The sequence below is a fragment of the Dromaius novaehollandiae genome, chromosome 14 (genome assembly GCF_036370855.1).
Source record: "Dromaius novaehollandiae isolate bDroNov1 chromosome 14, bDroNov1.hap1, whole genome shotgun sequence".
Classification (NCBI taxonomy): Eukaryota; Metazoa; Chordata; class Aves; order Casuariiformes; family Dromaiidae; genus Dromaius; species Dromaius novaehollandiae.
The window spans coordinates 20,055,656-20,075,601 of NC_088111.1; the positions used below are offsets into that span (position 1 = coordinate 20,055,656).

The following is a 19,946-nucleotide window of genomic DNA, read 5'->3' on the forward strand; positions in this document are numbered from 1 at the left end:
GCTGGTGAAATTATTACTTCTGATTATGGGCTGTAAGGTTTATTCATCTTCAGGATTCATTGTTATGTTAGGATTTAGAGTCTGATTTGTAGAAAGGCATCATCCCAGATTTTGATTGTGTAGGCAAAAACAATTGTGGGTGCAAACAGTATCACTTACACATTTAACTGCTTCGTTTTCAAGAATAATAAAACAGACATATCTAAACTCCATATATATTCACCTGTCATCTGTGGGCATTGCATGTGCTGCTTTCCGCAGATAGTAAAAGCTAAAGAAATCCGTCAAAGACAAAGGGGACTCATGCAATAGACTAAGAAGGTCTTATAAAAATAAAAATACATTTCATGAAAATCTATACCACAGATAACTGCAACAGAATACAATGAACAGATACCCTGAATGACACAAAAGTGAAACTATTCTAGACATGAACAACTTCAACAGGAAGCACTTCTGATTCTACCATATAAAAATAATTTTCAGTCATCAGGAAATTCATACTCACATCCCCCAATCTTCTTCCTTAGCTCCCCATAGCAGATTAAGCCATAAAGCTCCAGGGAGGATTTTTTCAGCCCTTGCGAAAAAACTGAAAAGCAGAAGAGGTGTGAGTGAGATGACATAATCCACACCGTAGGTACTCATTTGAAAACTGCAAACAAAATAATTTTCAGTGAAAAGATAAAATGATTCACATTTTCAGTGATGAGGCAAACACTGAAGGTAAGACTAAGTTCTATTTCAAGAAACACTATACTGAGAGGAGTTCACTGATTTCCTGTTGGTGACTTAAATTTCTGGGAAAGGCAACAGTTTTTTAGACAACAAAAAAAAAAAACAAAGCAGCTTTCACAGAATTTAAACCAATACAGTTCGATATGCAAAATAAATTTAATTCACTTGTTATATCAATTCTAGTATCACTTAACTGCCTAAAATTTCTAAAGGAAACATACTGATGCCCCCAAGAAAATACATATAGAACTCTTTCTTATATGAAAATTCACAAGTAGGTCTGAATTTTTCAGGAGACACAAATGCACCTTGAAGATTTTATGCAAATCCCAGATTCTAAATTTTTATATAAAAATTGCATACATTTTATTCAACTTTAGTTTTTCTCCTTTCATATCAACATATATCATGTGGACATTATTATTTCTAATATGCTTAGATATGTATAGCAGCATTAAAAAATCTTGTGGTTTTTAAATCTGACGAAAATATTTATTCTCAACTATTCATCAAGAAGTCAGTGCTCTTTGACTTGCAAACACCCTTAATCTCAAAATTCAGGCACATGTATTTTTACCAATAGTGAAACTAATCAAAGCACTGCATTAATTCTTAAATTCCTACATCCAATGAGATTTCAGACCTTAGAGATTTAGATACAGAATTCTACTTTATGCAGACAGCAAATGAAATGCTGTCTTGCAAGCTTGTCCATGACAACTTTTTTTAAAATGTCCTACACAAACTAATTTCTTCCAATACTATGTTTGCTGTGACATTTATTTTTAAATAAAATACTAACGGCTTGCTTCATCTCAAAATGCCATCTTGTTTTGAAAAAAATCTCAAAAATGTACCTTAAACTTTAAAGGTGTTTTAGACACTTAAGTCCTCCTTCAGATAATCTTAAACTTTAAAAGTGTTTTAGACATATAAGTCATCCTTAGACTTACATGTCTTAGATAACCTAATCCTATGAACTGTATTCTACATTATCTTTGCATTTCTTTTGCTTTTCCTAGAAGTATGTGATAATATACCTTACAGGTCATTAGCACTTGAAGTCATACCAATTCCTCATGAATGAGTTATTTTTAACAAGACAGGCTATAGCCACAAATTGATGGGATGAATTTACTGTCCAGAATTTTGCTGAAGACAAAAGAATTGTTTGGATTCTAAAGAACTCAACCACCATGCAGCTACTTTAATAATTTATACAACTTAGAGCATAGCATCAGAAGGATAGGAAGGCCCTGGAGATCTTTACCTGACCAACAGGCTAACGGGAGAACTGACATTCTTCATAATATCTTGACAGAGTCAAAAGAACTAGAATATAGTAATATCTATTCACTCTGCAATAAATTTCCTTTAACCTGCTATTCAGATTAGGCTAGAAATTGACTTGAATCCTCACTTCAAGTACACCCTGAATATGGTGTATTTGATAAAAATCAAGTATCAAAGATCATACATTACCATTATTGTTACAAAACACCACTAGAAGTTCCTATGACTACCCCATTTCCTTTTCATTCAACAAGCTGTGGAAGAAGGGGGAAGAATGGGAAGAGGAGAGTTCAGCAGTTTGGGATTCCTGAGTTACTGAATCAATAACACAAGTGCAGGTTTATTTAAAGCATAAATAAGTATTTCAGCCATTTACACTTGTGTTAGACATTCCCCCAAGGTACTGAAAAGTAGGGCCAGGGGTGAATTTGCTTGATGATGCCAAGCGTGACTGTAACATTCAGGTGGCTGTCCTCAAAACTGTGTTCCTGAGAATGGAAACATTTATTTAAACCTGGCTTTTCATAAGATTAACAACTGGATGAGCATTTATTATGGTGTGGTGAACTGATATAGAAGCTGTGATACCACTACCACCATTTTTTGAAAAGTATTTTTCCAAAAAGATGAATCTTGGTATGGTCATGCTAAGAAAAATACAACACGTTCACACATATCTTAGGACTATTCAATATTTTCTCTTCTCCACTATTCCTAGCCTCTAGAACGGCACTAAAAAGTCTAGCCCTCACAGGACTGAGCTCTACACTGAGCCCGCTCCATTGCATACTAACCATTATCAAAGTCAATGTACTTCGAGATCTTGTGCCAGGTGCGGTAGTAGAAGTGGCGGACTTGTTCTTTGTTCTTCACCATGCTTGCTGGTTTGCCTTTCTTTTTGTACTTGAGGGCAATGTTGTTCTGGATAGCCTCAAAGTCCTTCCCATGCTGAAGAAAAAATAAAACAAACTGAAATACTCAAAATCAAGCCCATCTCTTGTCACAAGACAACTCAATAAACATGAGGGATTTTGGAATTCTTTGTGGGAAATCACATTTGAATTGTCATAACCAAAACACTTGGGTATTAGAACTCAACAGGGCAAGGGTGACAATGGTTTCTTTTATTTCATGTAAAATGTACTATAAATGTCGAAGAAATTACTTTCCAATGCCTTAAAAGAACTCTTTCAAAGTAAAAAATAAAAGTTGCAAGCAAACTTTTAAAAACGATGTTACTCATAACTGCTCTGGGTAGCAGAATTGAAGATACTGACTTTGTCATTTTGCTTTCCTTAATTTTCCCCTGCATTCCTTTCCCTCTTCCTCCTACCTCCATTTCCGTCTATGGAAGATGAAAAAAAAAACATTGCATTTGACAGTTTCTTTTATTTACAGTAAGTTTCACATTCAGGTTACTAGTGTTATAAAATCTGAGTTTCAAATAATGAAGGAAAACGTTTTAATTTTTTAAAAAACAATAAAAATACTTTGTTATAGAAAATACATTTTTACAGTTTAAGTCATTGTAGATGCTTATTCTCCACATAAAAAAGGGACACCTAGGCGGCCCTTTAAAACTGCCTAATATATATAAAATCCTTGGAGACTAAAAAAGGAAAAGGTAAGCTTTATGTACATTAACAATGAACTCCTGCTATCACAAAATTTCTGAAGAATTCAAAAAAGGCTGGAGTTGATTTACATACGATTACAAAGTATGAAAACCTCTTTTGAAAGGTAATGACAGAAAATAATTCACTGGATGTGAGAGACCAAACTGAACCCCAAACCCATCCTACAGTGGATTTTTGAACTTCTTCCTGAGCAATCAAAAATAAATGTCTCCTTTGAACAATGGAGGGACTTAAATTTTACACAATTCCCATGAATATTGCTGCAAGTAGGAGGAATTTAAAAAAAAAAGAAAAAAGACTATAGTGTAAGTGTTCACATTATCCCCAAAATATACACATGAAACATGCTTATCACTAAGAAAGAGAAATGCACACATCTAAAGATCCCCCCCCAACACCACTAAAGGATTTGGCATTACTTTTGTTTTCATTTTCACTACATATTTCTGTAACAGAAGTCCTCTTAAAATAATCATAAGCACAGGACATTCTGGAAAATATTGTATATATCATGTGAGATAAAAGGTAAGATGATCTAAATTTTTCCATGTCTCCCATCCAAGTACTGACCTGGTTCAAATCTGTTTATGGTCAAAGACTAACCCAGTGTCTGAGATCCTTATTAAAATGGAATCTATTTTCTTATTTGATAATATTACAGCATGGTTGTATTCTTTTTCAAAGTTGAGATGCGGCACTATTTTTTTCTCACTTGAAATAATTTACATTAATTTTTCAATTATGCTTCTACTATAAACATCTATGAATAAATATTGTTAGTATTATTATTACAGAAGTGATTTTCACTTTAGATGGTAATACATTCATTACTGAATTATGACAATCATCAAGATAGTCTTGCAGAAGGTATTTTTTGCGTTTTTAAATTACCTTGAAGAGCTCATTGGTAGGGGAGGTACATTCTTGTCCAATTCATTTCTATTTCTATTTTTATTAAGATACCCATCCTTAAAGCTAAAAGGATCTGAGGCTGGGCATATGACATTCAGATCTATCTCCCCTCATGCATATTTCCTGCATACGCAGAAAAAAAAAACCTTGAAACTTTTGAAAGGCGGTTTTGAAACACAGGTGTTTTATAGCCAATTGTACAGACACTTATTCATATATATATGTATGTATGTATGTAATATATGCATAATGGGGTGCTCCTGCAAATCCCAATTCAAACAACCTTCTTAGGAACATCCAGATACCAAAGGAAGCCACCTAAGCTGTCTTTTTTCTTTACACATACCTCATACAGTCCCTCAAAGAAAGTATTTTTGTCTTCAGTGCTCCATGATTCCCACTGCCGTCTGACCTTCTTCCCTTCTTCCTTCTCTCCAGTTGAGGAGCCCAGGTTTCTTGCCGCTGACTTGGAATTTGCAGCAGGAGTGCTAGGAGGAATTCCTGGAGTGCTACCAGATGCAGTCCCTCCATTATCTGCTGCTGCAAAAAACAAGACTAGAGTCAATATTAAACCAACAGGAGGATTCATGGATAAAGATAGGGAGGGGTTCAGAATTTTCCCCTTCTTTGCCACCTTTGTTTATATCATGCTTTTGCAAGGTATGTCACCTGAAATATGATAGTCAAATAACAAGACATGAAATCTCAATCAGCAAACAACCAGGGGAAGGTTTCACTGGCTCAGTTCTCTATTTCCAGAAATAAGAAAGATATGCAGGAACTTACTGAAGCAACCTCTAAAAGACAACAAAAATCACTAAAAGGCAACACACTCTCCAATGCCTATATACTTGGGCATTCTGCAACTACCCATTTGCAGTTGAAGGGAATTTCTGAACACTGATATGTGATATAGGAAACTAACGACCATGAGTAAATATATGTCATTTCACGTACTCGTCTTTGGTCTTGATCCTACGGGCTCCCTAGTATCTATGTTACCAAATGGATTCAAAGATCAGGCCATAAGCACGTCTACTTTAGATCATCACATCATTCAATGGATCTGCGTTCTCAAAAATCCTACCCTCAAGATAAAAAACATCATCTCTAACATTCAGCCATTCTAGGATAATTCAAGGTATCACAAAGGTGGCAAGTCCCAACCCTTTCTCCTTCTGATTCCATCCTTGTGTGACTTTTGGAAAAAGGCACAGAAGTGTAACCGTGACTGTCACTTTGTTGGCCCACCAAAAGAACATGGATCAGAAAAATAATATTAAGTTCAGACATAGTAGAATTTGGATAATAAAGCCTGATGAAACTAAGAAAATTTGCTGCTTTTGAAAGTAAGGGAGAGGGAAGATTAAGAAGTACTAAAGATGGAAGAATGGGGAGAAAAAACTGCAGAAAATAAAATAAAGGCAAGAGCTACATATAATGCAGCAAGATTCCATTTTTCACCACTTAATTCAGAACATTATCAACAAACTGTAAATCTGTGACTTGTTCAGAAGAAAAATATCACACCAAACATCATGATAGCTTTGAAATCATAAAAGATTATCAGAAGGTTAAGGCAGAAATCTGAGAGATAACACAAAAAAGGCACTTAGTTTTTCCATGAAAAAGGAACCATGCTCAGTAATTTATATTTCCAAAATACATTCTCTTCAATTTTGCTATGACGTATTATTTAAGATTTGACTGCTCTTCCCAAGGCAGGAGGGTTTTTTATAAAACAAAAGTTTTTTAATATTAAACATTTATAATTATAAAACATCCTTATTACCATTTGTCCAATTACTGGCCTTTTTGTGCTATTTTGCAAGTCCTGTTCTTTATTTTATGATAAACTGGTCTGCCTTAGCTTACTTGCTTACAAATCCAGCTTGTGAAATACAGTAATCTCAGTAGTTTCCCGGACTTATGTGTATCAATACAGCTCTCTTTTTTTTATGCTTAGGTTTAAAATGGTCAGTTACCTTTTAGAATTCAGTTATTTGAAGCAGTTTGTTTACCTGACAAAGTCAGTGTTAAAAACCAAAAAACAACCCCCCTAAATTATTCTTCAATCAAGACTTGGGATATCCAAAACCAATCCTAATATTCCCAAAGAAGAGTATCAGAAAAATCAACTGTTAAGGGCTTACTATGCTTTAGAGGTTTAAGACTTGCATGTAAATCTTAACTGCAACTACTCAGTTGTATTTTGAAAGTGGTTCCTTGGGATGATAAAATCATACTGTCCCAAATACTGAAAATGCTATTTGTTCAAGTAACAAAGAACATCTAAAACAAAATCTAGAAAAGAATCTGTAAGACATACAAATTTACGTTTTTTTTCAGTGTGCAATAAATATTTACTTGGTATGAAATATGATATAATGACAGTTTTAAAGTTATTTTCTTTTATTTCCAGGATTGCTATTTGATCCTTTCAAAGAAAATGTTTGTCACCACTGGAAAGCACATACGGAAAAGGATGGATGAAAAAGAGTCAGGTAACTAGAAGTAAAGAAAATTCAACTACGAACAACTTTGCAAATAAACAACTTATCCATTTCCTGAGCCTTCACCAGCCATTTATAAAGTGTCTAAAAGTTAAGCAATTTTAACTCAGAAATTGTGAAGGCAACTCCTTGAACTAAATCATTAGAAAAGGTTAAGGAAGTTGAATAGCTGGCTGAGAAGAAAAAAAGCATTTTTAAGACCTAGAACCACTTATTTATTCTGCAAGTGAACACGTGTGATTGGAATATCGGAATTTTCATATGATAAAAAACTAACCCTAGAAATACAGATCTTAATGTTTAAAATAGCTGAACACCAAGAAAGGGGAATTCAAACATACCAGTCTTCAGTCTCAATCTACCATCTCTCTTGCTGCTACTGGCTCCCAATGTGAAATACTTTGTTTATAGCAAGATGGCTATAGGACTGCGTACCAAGAATTATTCTTCTGACCGCAGACCTCTAACTTTCTGAGAAATTATTTAGAGGAACTATCGATTTTTTTAAAAAAATCACCTGTGTATGCATGCTTGCTCAAAGAAGTATAGGCCTAAAGTCAGCTGCCAGGTACAGGTTTTATCACAGATTTTCTAAAGATTATACGGCATACATGGTACATGTAAGGTTTTCATGATTAAAAAGCATAAGAAGCAAATATATCGTGAAGCCTCTGATTTCTAAAAAAATTCAAGTTCAGTAGGTTTCTTCTAAGTCGCACGTAAAAGGCAAAACGAATAGGACAATTCTATCGAGGCTCCTCTCCTCAGGACATGCTAGGGGCTCCACTGATTCAATTTCTACAGAAGATACCTACTTCGAAATCGCTCTTCTGTTCCTTTAGATATTCTGTTCTATTCTGTTCTATACTCCCCGAATGACAAACTGTAATCCTTGGAAGTTCATCACAGCCTTTCTTGTTTTGAACACAAATAAATTACTATGCAGACAATTGTTTCGAGTCTCACATGTCAAGATTTTGAAAAGCTAATATTCTGTCACCTCTGCAGAGATCTTAGATGCCATTTAATTCTTCTAGGAATTAAGGAGTTTGCTATATCATCCCTTTGCATATTCCTTCCTACTCACTATTGTGCACAGCACTATTTCAGTAGATTACCAAAATCTACTCTAGAGTATACTGGATCTCAGTAAGGAGTACTGTTTATTCTAAAATACGGTATTATAAAGCAATTCAGGATAAAAGGCACTAGAAAAAATGAAAGTAGTTACACGTCATTACTATTCACCCCACAAATTCATGGTTTCAGTCTTATTGTATAAAGTTCTTGTTATATACACAACAGTGAGCAACTTCACCTCATCTCAGTAAGGACTGATAATCATCATCGTTAATTCTCAACAATGGATTATTTAAAACTTAAGCAATGCGTTAAAACAAAAACGTCCATTAAGGTGAGCCACACCACTGTTATTGAATAATTGCTGGAGAGAGGAAGGGGACTTACTGTAAGAACCTAGTTAGGCATCTGTTCTAAGTAAAATCGTCTGTAAAAGGAGACCACTGCAGATGAGACAAAGACCAGATGGTCATTCTCACTCTGTATACTGATCCTGCATGGCGCAAATCACAAGACTGGACATCCCACATGATTACAACTATGACAATCCCTTCCTTTCACTCCAGGATGCAAAGGAGAAGTGGTTCCTGCACAGGAGGTACAAAGCATCAAGTTTGGAAGCTAAATTCTCAGCATTTTCCCTCAGTTTTCACTCCACAATTTGTAAAGACATTAGGTTTCTGTACTTGATAATTGCCTATAACTTCTAACAAAATCATAGACCAGAGTATCAATATTTCAGAAGAAACGTATTGATTCCATTAATCTAGCATTCTCTACCCATTTATACGCCCACTCGCATTAGAGTTTCAGATATATGTGCCTGAGATAGCATCATCTCACACTACATTTTCATCATTCCCTTCTGTACTATCATAAGAAGCTGCCTTTGTAGTTCTAAGCAAAATATAAAAACTTGCAAAAATTATACAAAGGGGTTTAAAGAACGAAGTTTAAAAATCTGGTACGAAAATGACAAACAATAGAACACTGCACATATCAAATAACTGAGTCACTGATATTATCAGTGTCTTATCATGACTACAGTCAGGACAAGTTCTTCCTTCTAGGAAGATAGCACCTTAGTGTTTCCTCTTCATATTTTATGTATTCCACATAAACAGGAGCTGCAATTCAACATAGTTCACCTCCACTACACCCATCTATCTCAACACACAGATCGTTTCCCTTATTGGAGTTCTACAGGCTCAGTTTGCAAAACGTCCATCAGGGTGCACCCATATAAAAGGCAGGGTACTTCCACTGATCCTTGTACACAGCATGGCCAAATTCAGAGCATAACACTCAACTCCCCCTCCAAAGCACAGCAAGAGAACGCCAACTTATAAGATGTCAGAAAGCTTCCTTTGGAACATTCATTCTTTTTTTCCAGATTCTACGGGAGCCAACAACAAGGTTAAACTACACAATGTCATCTTCGAAAGTGTTTCTTAGTAAAGATCGCCATTAAGAAAGCCATACTTGAACACACCTTCATGTGAATATTTTATTCTCACACACCTGTATTAGTGCCTAGCAGTCTTCTGAAATGCACGCCAAAACATTTATTGCCTACAGGTTTGGGTAAGGTACTATAATCTACACTTTCCAGAAAGCTTCCAAACACACTCTGCTATTCTCATGGCAGAGCATTACCCAATGAGCATTTACTCATTGATTTTAATGAAAAAGCAATCAAAGACAAATGTCTAAACTTTCTTCTTGATTGCTTGGCAAATGAGCCTCATTTTTTAGGCATATATCTTTTCAATGGCCAGATACCACACCACATGCTTCAGCGAAGAAATGAATCAGCTGATCCCCTAGGATGCACGGGCTTTGGGAATTTAGCGAGGCCATTTGGCGTGTGAAAGGACAACCCAACAAAAATGCAATCTGGATCTGATTTGCTTTTCTCTCCAAGAATTTTAGCTGAGAAGAGATACAGCAGAGAGAGGGAGGGACACACTTTGCAACAAGTCAATGTTTCAGCCTGAGGACTAGCATAACTGGAAAACTAATTCTTAACTTGTTTGCTTCTGCAGTAAATGGCATGCACTCCTGAGAAGGGTAAGTCTAGAACAGCACAAGCCATTTGATATGTTCATGGGGTATTAGGTTCTTATTATTAATATCAAAGCTTTAAACACAACAGTTAAATGTCTTACAAAGGTATAGACTCATCTAGCTTCTTCTATCTCTTACTATTTAGAAGATTTGAACAACCAAGATGTAGCTGAATGTCTTCCAACAGTGCTGATTATCAAAAGGGGTCTATACACAAAACAATATTGAATGTTAACTTTTCTACGGACAATACATATTTAAAATATCAAAGGCAGCAACATCTGAGCTAACCCAATACAGCTGTAAAATGCATACCATCTTAAATCAACATGGTGCATTATAAATGTAGTCACTCCCCTAACTGCAGGAAATCAATATTCTCCTGCTCTTTCATTAGAGAAACTCCTTAAAAAGAAGAATGCATCATAAGCACCTACACTAGGCATAAAGCTAAAAACTTGGGTGTGTTTCTGATATACAAAGTTGCTTAAGTAGTTTAGCACTGGAGAAAAAGAAATTGGGACACAAGGAATCAGCCTGGGAAATACTTCTAAGTTTATGACAAGAAATGAAGAAATAGTTCAGTATTCACACACACAAAAGCCGTAACTGAATTAACATTTATCCTATGCCAGCCAACATGAAAGGTGCAGTGATTAAACTTCTATCTATGCAACCCTGCTTACTACTTCACTTAGAATATTTTAAAACACTAACATGTATCACTGATCAAAAAAAGCGTGTGGTTCCCTCTGAACGATATGGTTGTGCAGCCATGTGCCTTGCAGACGAGCACCTTTCCAAGTTCAGTACCTACTGCACATGGCGCACGAAACAAAATCCTCCGCTTGTGGTGTAGCAGGATGTGAAAGATACTGTGGAGTTCTGGTCCCCAGCCATTTTCAAAGGAAGGGAGGGAGAGCCTGGATAAATGGGAGGACAGAGAATGAATGAAAGCATGTCAGGCTGGGAGGGAAGGAGAAGGAACAACTGTAAATGAGATGGGCAGAATTAAAGAGAATATCAGGGCAAAGGAGTGTGCTGGTAGTTTGTAATCAGTCATTCATTCCCTAGAGAAATAATGTTGGCGGATTTCACATCAAGCTTACAATACGTTCTGCAACATCCAAATTTGGGAAGATGCGATAAAATCTTTTTCATAGCTGAAGTACAATCAGATATCTTGGGATATATGTCCTCTTCATACGAGGACAGAGTCAGTAGTTAATCTAATCCACATACTACAGGACATGCAACTTTGATGGGCTGAAACAAACGGTGGTCTACTTCCTAGTGAGTTTTATAAGATGCCAAAAGATGGAACTTTTTAATTCAATTAATGTTTTCAGCTAAGTAACTTTTTTCCTTAAATAAGAACCACTTATTACTGCAAAACAAATCCAAATACTTTTTTGTATCATTTTGCACATTTTGTGAATAAATCTAGAGCAACGACATGAAAGACTTGCTTCAAGCTTCAGCTCATGACCATAGATTTTGTTACTATTTCCTCCTTACTTCATTCTCCATTTGGAAAAATGGGTAAAAACACGGAAATAAGAATGTCCTACTTTAATTCAGACTAGATCTACAGAACACAATTGCAAGTACTCTGCATTTTGTTTCGTTCCTATGGTCAGAACATAACACATACATACGTAACACATACATACTCCCCTCACTCATTTTTTCATGGAAAAAAGCCGCCAAACACACCCCAAAAGCCTGTGCTCAGCAATGCTGTAGCATATCTGTATATGAGAAGTAAACTCTCAGAAATCCCTCTTCTTCAGCAACCTCCCTCTATCTTGGTCTGCTTCCTCCCTCTCAAGAAACCTTCAGGCTTTTGAGCTCTCATACTTAACTGCCTCCACTCCGCTATTCCTTCAGGTTTCTCCTTTGATTTTGTGGAAGTTACTGCAAGACTTACGTTCAGTCTTGGTACTTCCAAAGGTATGCATTATTCAAGGTATAGAATACAAATTTGGAAACATGATAAAAAGATGATAGATACTTGAAAATATGATACTAAGTATTCTTAAATATGTGCATAGATTTAGATATTTCTGCAGTAAATTATATAAACCTTTCACCAATTCAAAACAGACAGGATTTTGGAAGGGAAATCATTTTCAAACATTATCTTACTATGCTGATTTTTACATCATTTTTGCCCTAAACTCAAAATGCAACTGAGTGCACAAAAGGGAAGAGCCAGAATCCACCCCTCCCCCGCAAAAAAGGTAGTTTCATGGTAATCTGAAAATTAAGAACATGTATATACATTCTGCTAGGCAGAATTTGAGAATTATTATTCAAAATCCTCCATAAGCTATATATACTTAAGGTAAATGAGAAAAGTTAGCAGCTGCTGAGTTGCCTAACTCTTCCTACCATTTACAGTCAAGTTTACTTTATTAATAATTTGTTTGTTACAATGAAGTACCCTAAAAGCACCAATGCCAAAAATAAAGAAATCTGTAACAGACGGAAAAAAAAAAAAAGACTGCTTCCAAATCTCTTTTAAAGACACAACTAGGACCAAACAATGCCTGTTGAGTAACTACAGTTTGAAAGAAATTAAGTTAAATGATCATACTCTTTAATAATATCCATCCTGATCCTCTTTCCAAGGAGATTTCACTTTGGAATACACAGATCCTCAAAGCGGCACTATTTCTTTCAGAATATTTTAAGGGTAACATAGCATTATTGAGTGATCATCACACTAACAAGTTTCTGGTATGGACCAAATGTTAACATTGGCCAGCAGGAGTGTCTAGGTCATGCTTATATTACCTTTGCAGTTATCACCTTAACTGTGACATGCAAAATAGAAAAGCCCTGCATTTTCAGAGCTGATCCAAAAGACTGTGAATATAACTGAGCTTTTTATTATTTTTATACTTACAGGGGCGAGCGGAAAAGTTAGCGGGAAAGCGAGTACAATGAGTTTAGTCCCACCTTCATTAGTAACCTTCATCATTCAATTAGCTCCTTATTGGAAGCCAACTCTGTGTGATACTTCCCTTGGAATGCAAATCCCCATGAATTGTAATCACAAGACATCATTTCTAAGGGAGAATTCAGACAAGTCTGGAAAATGTCTCAGTATGCATCTTGGAGTGTAAAGGACTCAAAATAGAATGGATCCTACTCCATGGCTCTGTTCTCCAAAAACTAACAGTTACAATCTCCACCATGTCAGAGAAATTAGCTCCAATACATTCACATCAAAACTAGCCAAGCAGAGTTGTGGCTGGTCTTACAATTCAAAAAGTGAAAGTATAATCATAATTCTATCACTGACTGTCATTCTCAATGATTTAAGAATTTTCCCCAAACCAGACAACATAGTCAGGTACAGAGATTTTATTCACTATTTATTTACGACTGATTATTGACATAATAAATTCTGTTCTGTATATAATTTTATTTTGGTTATTTCAGAAACTGAACTACAAAATAAATGAAGTTTGCTTTTCAATTCAGTGTCAATACACCTCGTTAAAACTATTCTGCTGCTCTAAAATTGGAAATACATGTTTATTTACAAATATGCAAACATGAATACACACATGCACAAAAATTTGTTCACACGTGTACACACTTTCAGAGCAACGGAATATTTCCAAACACATATATTCTACATGTCATGTCAGTCATGGAACACATGTATTCCAAAGAAACCTCTCCTCACATTTAACACTATTTACAATTCTTGAAAGCATTATCTGCAGTTAAATATTCCTGGGTATTTCATCTGTTTATCTGGTTTAATGCAACTGGGAAAAAATTATATAGACCTTTCAGTTCTACCTTCCAACATTACACATAGAAGATTTTCACTTAAAACAAAAAGTGCAAGAGATTAAACGAGATTTACTAAGGTATTAAAAATATTTTAGTCAATTATATAAACTATCTGTCAAACAATGGATTTCAAAAATTTTTGGATTATGCGGCAATATCTAAAATATCCCAATTTGCAAAGGACTGCTTTCTGACTGTAACACTAAGCTACCATAATTCTCAATAAAGTTTACCTAATGTACAGCATGTACAGATCACTGTAATGGAGAGAAGTGAGATAATCTCCAATATACCTTGATATGAAGTGCAGTTTTATTTAGTTTCTGACAGATAAGAGTAAACTTTGTTATTTCAAGTGTGGAAAAATCTAAAAGTTTCGTTTTCCTCAAAATTTAATACAAAATAATGCTTCAGTATTTTTGCACAAGGGATCCAAAACTAGATTCGAGCACAGCTCAACTAAAGTACCAGGTGTCAACCAGTAACTGCGGAGCACACACAATAGTACCAAGACAGTCAGATATCCTTGCTGCCTTCTAGCTACTGAAGAAAGGAACAGCCTTGAAAAATCAAGTTCTTATCTACAATGCTAAAGTTAAAAAAAAAAAAAAAACAACATGTATATATGTATGTATGTACATATATACACATATATCTATATATAACAACCTCAATTCAAAAATCTCAAATTACATGTAAAAGCCTTAACTCTTCTGAAACAGTGATGTAGGACTGGGGACTCACAAAACCTTGGACAACAAATATTTCAATATGTGCACTTCACAGCTTTTTCCAAAACAGTCCTTTTGCTAAAATGGTCACAGAAATAAATGGGGGGAAGATCAGTTTTTAAAGTTTTTTTTTGAACTAGTACTCAACAAATATTTTGTTATTACCCAATGACAGGATTCTGAGTGCAGCCACCTGATTACACAGCTTGCTAGAGTCTAATTTCCTAACCAAAACACAGAAATTCCCTAAAACTCAAGGCAGATGGAATGCAGCAATTAAAGGTCCTCTTCAGTAACGAAGGGAGATCCCTCCCCGCCCATACACACCCCCGAACCCCATTTCTGCAAGTGTAAACACAAGAGTGGGCAGCAGAGAAGCTGAAGCCTTGGGACACAAAGAAGATTTCAGCTACTGCCAGAAACAAGCCCCCAAACACCTTCCCAAACAGCAAACAAAAGATGGCATCTACAGAACGGGAATGACAACCCCTAAAAATACAGGTGACTCCCCCCGCCACCCCCCGAGCCCGTGTGTCCGAAGGGTGACAAAATACAGTACCTTTGCCTTTTGCAGTGGTGCTGCTGCTGTTGCCAACTGAAGAGGATGCCTGAGAATCCTTCTTTAACCTCTTGCTCTGAGGTCTGACACTGGACCTGAGAAAATGATGCTGGTCCTGGCTGTGGGACGGCTGGAGGGAGGAAGGGGCCTGCGCTAAATTGGGGTTCGACGAGGGGTTGTTGTTAGTGTTGTTGTTAATAATCTTCTCTTCTTTCTTTGTGCTGCTGCTGCCTGGAGCTGCCTCTCCTCCTCCTCCTGCCCCTTCTTCTTCCAGGGACTCCTCATCTCCTCCTGCTCTCTTGCCCAGCTTTTTCACCCCTTCCTCCCCGCTGCTCTCTCCCAGTTTCACTGTCATCCTGTCGGGGAGGAGAGAAAGAAAAGAAGGGGACACAAAGTCAAGCCACAGACCCCCCCAGACAGGGAGAAAAATCCCTGGGCTGAGAGGGGAGAAGTTTAGCTGCAGAAATTCCTCTCAACATGGCCGCCGTTGTTTGTTACTAAATCCCCTTTCGTTTGCTGTCCCGACCCAACAACCTGTGCCGAGGGGTGGGAGGGGGAAAGCCCCACAGGAAACCCCCCAAACCAGCCGAAAAGGGAGCCGGGCTCCCCCGGCAGCCCCCTGGCACCTTCCTGGAGGGATTCGGGGCGCCTTTGGGAGAGAAATTGCCAAGCCAAACTCGGGCGTTTGGAAGCGCTCGACAGACACACAGAGAGAAAAACCAGCCACCAAAGCCCCGGCGGAGCAGGGCAGCGCGGAGCGGGGCCGGGGGCCCGCAAAGTGCCTCGCCCCCACCCCATCCTACCCATTGTGCTGTTCCTCAGGCCCAGGGGGGCTCTTCTTTCTCCTCACCATGGAGCCGAGGTGATCCGACCTGCTGAGGGGGGGAAATTCATATTCCTAGATGCAGCAGCAGCAGCAGCTTCTCCTCCTCTCTCTGTGTGTGTGTCTCTCTCTGGGGCTGGGACTGGCCAAGGCTACAAAGATTTCCAACTCCCCCCCCTCTGCCCCCACCCCCTCCAAAAGGCCCGGCACCTTTCGGCTTCTCCCCAGACGGCAACTCCGCTCCCTGGGAAGGTGCCCGAGCAGCAAGTGCACGAGGCGCCCCAAAAGCTTCGCCGCCTTTGCGAAGAAGCATCGCGCTGGAGGCTGATCGCCTGTCAACGTCTGCCTTCAAAACCCGACAAACACCAGGAGACGATTTGGCTTTCCAAAGCCACAAACTTCTTGCTTGCTACGTCAGCAGCTTCCAGCATTCTTTAAAATTAATGCACCCCCCCTTTTTTCTTATTTTAAAGCCCACAAACTCCAGAGACGTTTGCAGCAGCTTCTCCCCCCCTCACCTCAATGCGGAGCGTGCAGCTCTCAGAGGCACTGCAACCACTTGGCCAAGTCAAAAGAAAGTTTTAAAACATTATTTGCCAGAAGACCACTTGTGGACTTCACAAAACACCCGAAATTCCCAATTTGACATCTGGACCTGCTGCTGGGATGACCACTCACTCTGCCTCCAACTTGGGCTCACAAATCTGCTCGATATAGTATTTTTTTTAATACTCAGAACAAAACACCAGACACATAAAAAAGCTTAACGCATTAAATGATATTATCTGCTGAAGCCCAATAACAACTCCTTTTTTTAAGAGCATAACACTATTATTGACACCACACCTAAAAGAAGCCAACTTCCAAGAAAGAAACCCTTCTGCAGCAAAACAGAAAGAACGAGTTGCAATGCCTTATCACCACAGCAGAAGCCACAGTCCAACTTTAATTAAGGGAAAAGATAAATACCAACAAGAGAAGGAAATTCCCAATATCGCAACCAAAACGACGGAATTGCTATGGATAAGACTGACCCCAAAACAATGTGCTTTAAAATAAACCAGGCGCATCAGCATTATATGGTATGCAATTTTGTGTGATTATTATTTATGACCTATATTCCTATGTGTAAAATGGCACTTTTCCCTCTCATGATTTTCAGCTAAGCCATTGAATCTACCAGTAGGGCTCGTTCCATTCCTTGCAAATAGCCTAACAAACTGGTCTGATCTGTAGATCTCTATTCATATTAAAACTAGGTTAACTATTACCTGACAGATCACTAAGTACAGATACAAAAGGGTCCCCCACGCAGCTAAAAACACAATGTTTTCAGCCCTTCTGAAGACACAGATCTTTAAACTCGCTGACAATTTGTGCTCCAAAGCTTCAGTTAAGGAAGGCTTAAACAGCCTTGATTTCAATTTTAGTTTTATTACTACAAATTCAACGATGCATCTACCGGTCTTGCCAGCAAGCCTAGTCACAGAATAAAAAAACCTCTCGCCCCAAAGGGCTCGTCTTTGCGACGGTGACAGGACCGGGGTTGCAAATCCCACTGCCTGCCCCGCTTCCCAACAGCTGGCTGCTCCCCACGTCCTGCCTCAGCCCTCCCGCAGCGCTCTGCGCCCTGCTTACCCGTCTCGGACGCTTTTTTTTTCAAAAGCAAAATCTTGCCCACTTTATCGCTTTGCTGCTCCAGGTCTTCGTGCTTCCTCGGCGTCCTTTCACTGTGCCCCTCAGAGCCCCCGCGTCGCGGAGGACGCGCTCGCCCTGCCTCCAAACGCCCCGCAGACGCGGGCGTTGCGTTCCCCCCTCGATCGGCGGCTCGGACCCGCGAGCCGCGGCCGCAGCCCCCGCAGGGCCGAGGCGGCGCCCCGCCCCCCCCCCCGAGGCGCCCCACGGGGGACGCCGCCCGCCCCCTCCGCCCTCACCGGAGGCGCCATCCCCCGCCCGGGCTTTTACCTGCCGCATCAATGCCGCCTCGCAGCCTCCGCGCTCCAGCTCTCCCGGTGGCGGCTGCTCCGGCTCTTCGGGCACCCGCGGCCCCAGGCACCCCCAGGCTGCACCGCAAAGCCGCCAGCTCGGGAGGATGCCGACGCACCCCGACTCCGGCGCGGCCCCAGCGGCCTCCGGCGGCCCTCCCAGCTTTGCTGGCGGCGGCAGCCCCGCTCCCCACCGGGGAGGCGAACTCTTCCCCAGGCTCCCCCGCGACCGCGGCCGCGGCCGCTGCCCCCCCGGCCCCAGCGACCGACGGCTCCCCGTCGGGCCTCAACGCCCCTGGCCGGAGCCGCGGCCCCTCCGCGCCCAAGGCTCGGCCGCGCTGCCCCCGCCGGCCCCCGGGCCCCGCGCTCGGCCCCCGACGGGCCGCGGATCGGGGAACCGGCCGCGGCTGTTCCGCTTCCTAGTCGCCCTGCGCCTGGCGGGGGAGCGGGGCGGAGCGCGGCGGCGCGGGCCCAGCTGAGCGCGCGCGACACTCCCCTCCCCGGCACCCCAAACAAACCGCCCTATTGGCTGGCGGCGAGCGAGCGCCAGGCCGGAGGCGGGGCCGCGGCTCCAACGCTGGCCAATCAAAGCGCGGCGCGGGGAGGGTGACGACAGCTTGACGCAAAGGAAGAGGAGGCGGCCTGTATCCCTCAGGGGGCGAGACGGACCTCAAGAGCTAGCTGCTCATTGGCTGAAAGAAAAAACCAATGGAGGGCCGCAGAGGCGGGGCTCTTGGCCATAATCCAGACCTTCATTGGTCAGATAGGTGCTCATTTGCATGCGGCGTTGTATTTATTGTCCGTCGGGGGGTTTCGTGTTTCAATGGGTGGTGCTGGGGGCGGGGGGAGGAAAGGGGGAGGAGGGACGTCGGGTGAAAGGTCCGAGTGGGCGACGGCAGCTTCCCCGCTGTCGGGGAGCGGGGCGGCCGGCTCGCCGCCTCGGGAAATGCTCCTTGCTCCCGCCCTGCTCAGAGGTGTTGCTTCGCCCGATGTGCTGCGGCTTTGTATAATTGCCGCTTCGCTTCTTTTGCTTTACTGCCCAGCTAGGGTCCCATGTAGTATCTCGTTGCTCTGGTTCGAAGCCAGAGGGTAAAAGCAGTGCAGGACTTGCCTGTGTTTGCCGCAAGAAGGGCCTCAGCTGCAGAGCTTCCCTCTGGCTTCCTGACCCTGGCACCTGCTAGCTGGGTGTGGTCAGGCTTCCTGCCAGCTCAGATATGACCTGTTCTTCTCAAAGCAGCTTGCTGCGTGGTGGGGCTAAGCCACCCCAAAATACTACCCAGTAGATCGTAGTGTAGTGCGGCAGCTGACTGCTGCCTTGCGTCACCTCTTTGTGCCTGGGAGAGGGTGAGCGACAGCATTGGGCCCCCTCAGCCAAGTGAGTTGGGGGCAGCTCTCTCCCCATGCTTTCATGGGCCCAGGCCCTAGGTTTAAGCTAGAATCAAATACTTGGGTTGTTGCATCTGGAAAGCTGCTTAGCCTTGCTGGGTGAAGAAGAGACCTGCTTAGTTGGGATGGGGCTGTGGGAGTGGGTGCCCGAGCCTTAGTACATGTCTCTTCAGAGCTTGGAGTTGATAGCTTTTTGCTGTAGACTAAGGAAATGGCCAATTCTTGCTGATTTTATACAATTTTTACAGAGTTTTTAAGAAACAGTGAACGCTGGGAGCTTTGCTGAGCCCTGGGGGCTGCTGGTCAGCTGGGGCCCTTGGGAAATGGCGGGCCTGGGCTTCTAGAACGTTCTGAGCTCAGAGGGCTCCTGGCAGGGGGCTGCTGAAGAGCTTCCTCTCCCGACTGCTTA

General features: G+C 40.8%; 1 protein-coding gene and 1 long non-coding RNA gene across 6 annotated transcripts in view; one reads left to right on the forward strand and one right to left on the reverse strand.

The window, feature by feature from the left end:
- The window catches only part of CRAMP1 (cramped chromatin regulator homolog 1), a 52,031-nt gene extending 33,387 nt beyond the window's left edge, over positions 1 to 18,644 (reverse strand). The window contains exons 1-6 of one of the 5 annotated variants that reach the window (XM_026100455.2): positions 18,132 to 18,644; positions 16,147 to 16,218; positions 15,344 to 15,699; positions 4,927 to 5,120; positions 2,826 to 2,979; positions 509 to 592 (exon numbers count right to left, since the gene is read on the reverse strand). In XM_026100455.2, the coding sequence (XP_025956240.1) occupies positions 509 to 592; positions 2,826 to 2,979; positions 4,927 to 5,120; positions 15,344 to 15,699; positions 16,147 to 16,196 (838 nt within the window). In that variant the 5' untranslated portion in view covers positions 16,197 to 16,218; positions 18,132 to 18,644. Of the gene's footprint in view, positions 1 to 508; positions 593 to 2,825; positions 2,980 to 4,926; positions 5,121 to 15,343; positions 15,700 to 16,146; positions 16,328 to 17,804; positions 17,977 to 18,131 lie in introns of those variants that run through there. The other 4 variants (XM_026100458.2, XM_064520648.1, XM_026100457.2 and 1 more) reach the window with 4 other exon arrangements.
- Positions 14,914 to 17,244, forward strand: LOC135329968 (uncharacterized). The gene is made up of 2 exons (XR_010391679.1): positions 14,914 to 15,285; positions 16,640 to 17,244. It is a non-coding gene; the product is annotated as an uncharacterized LOC135329968 (long non-coding RNA).
- Positions 18,645 to 19,946: the final 1,302 nt, after the last annotated feature.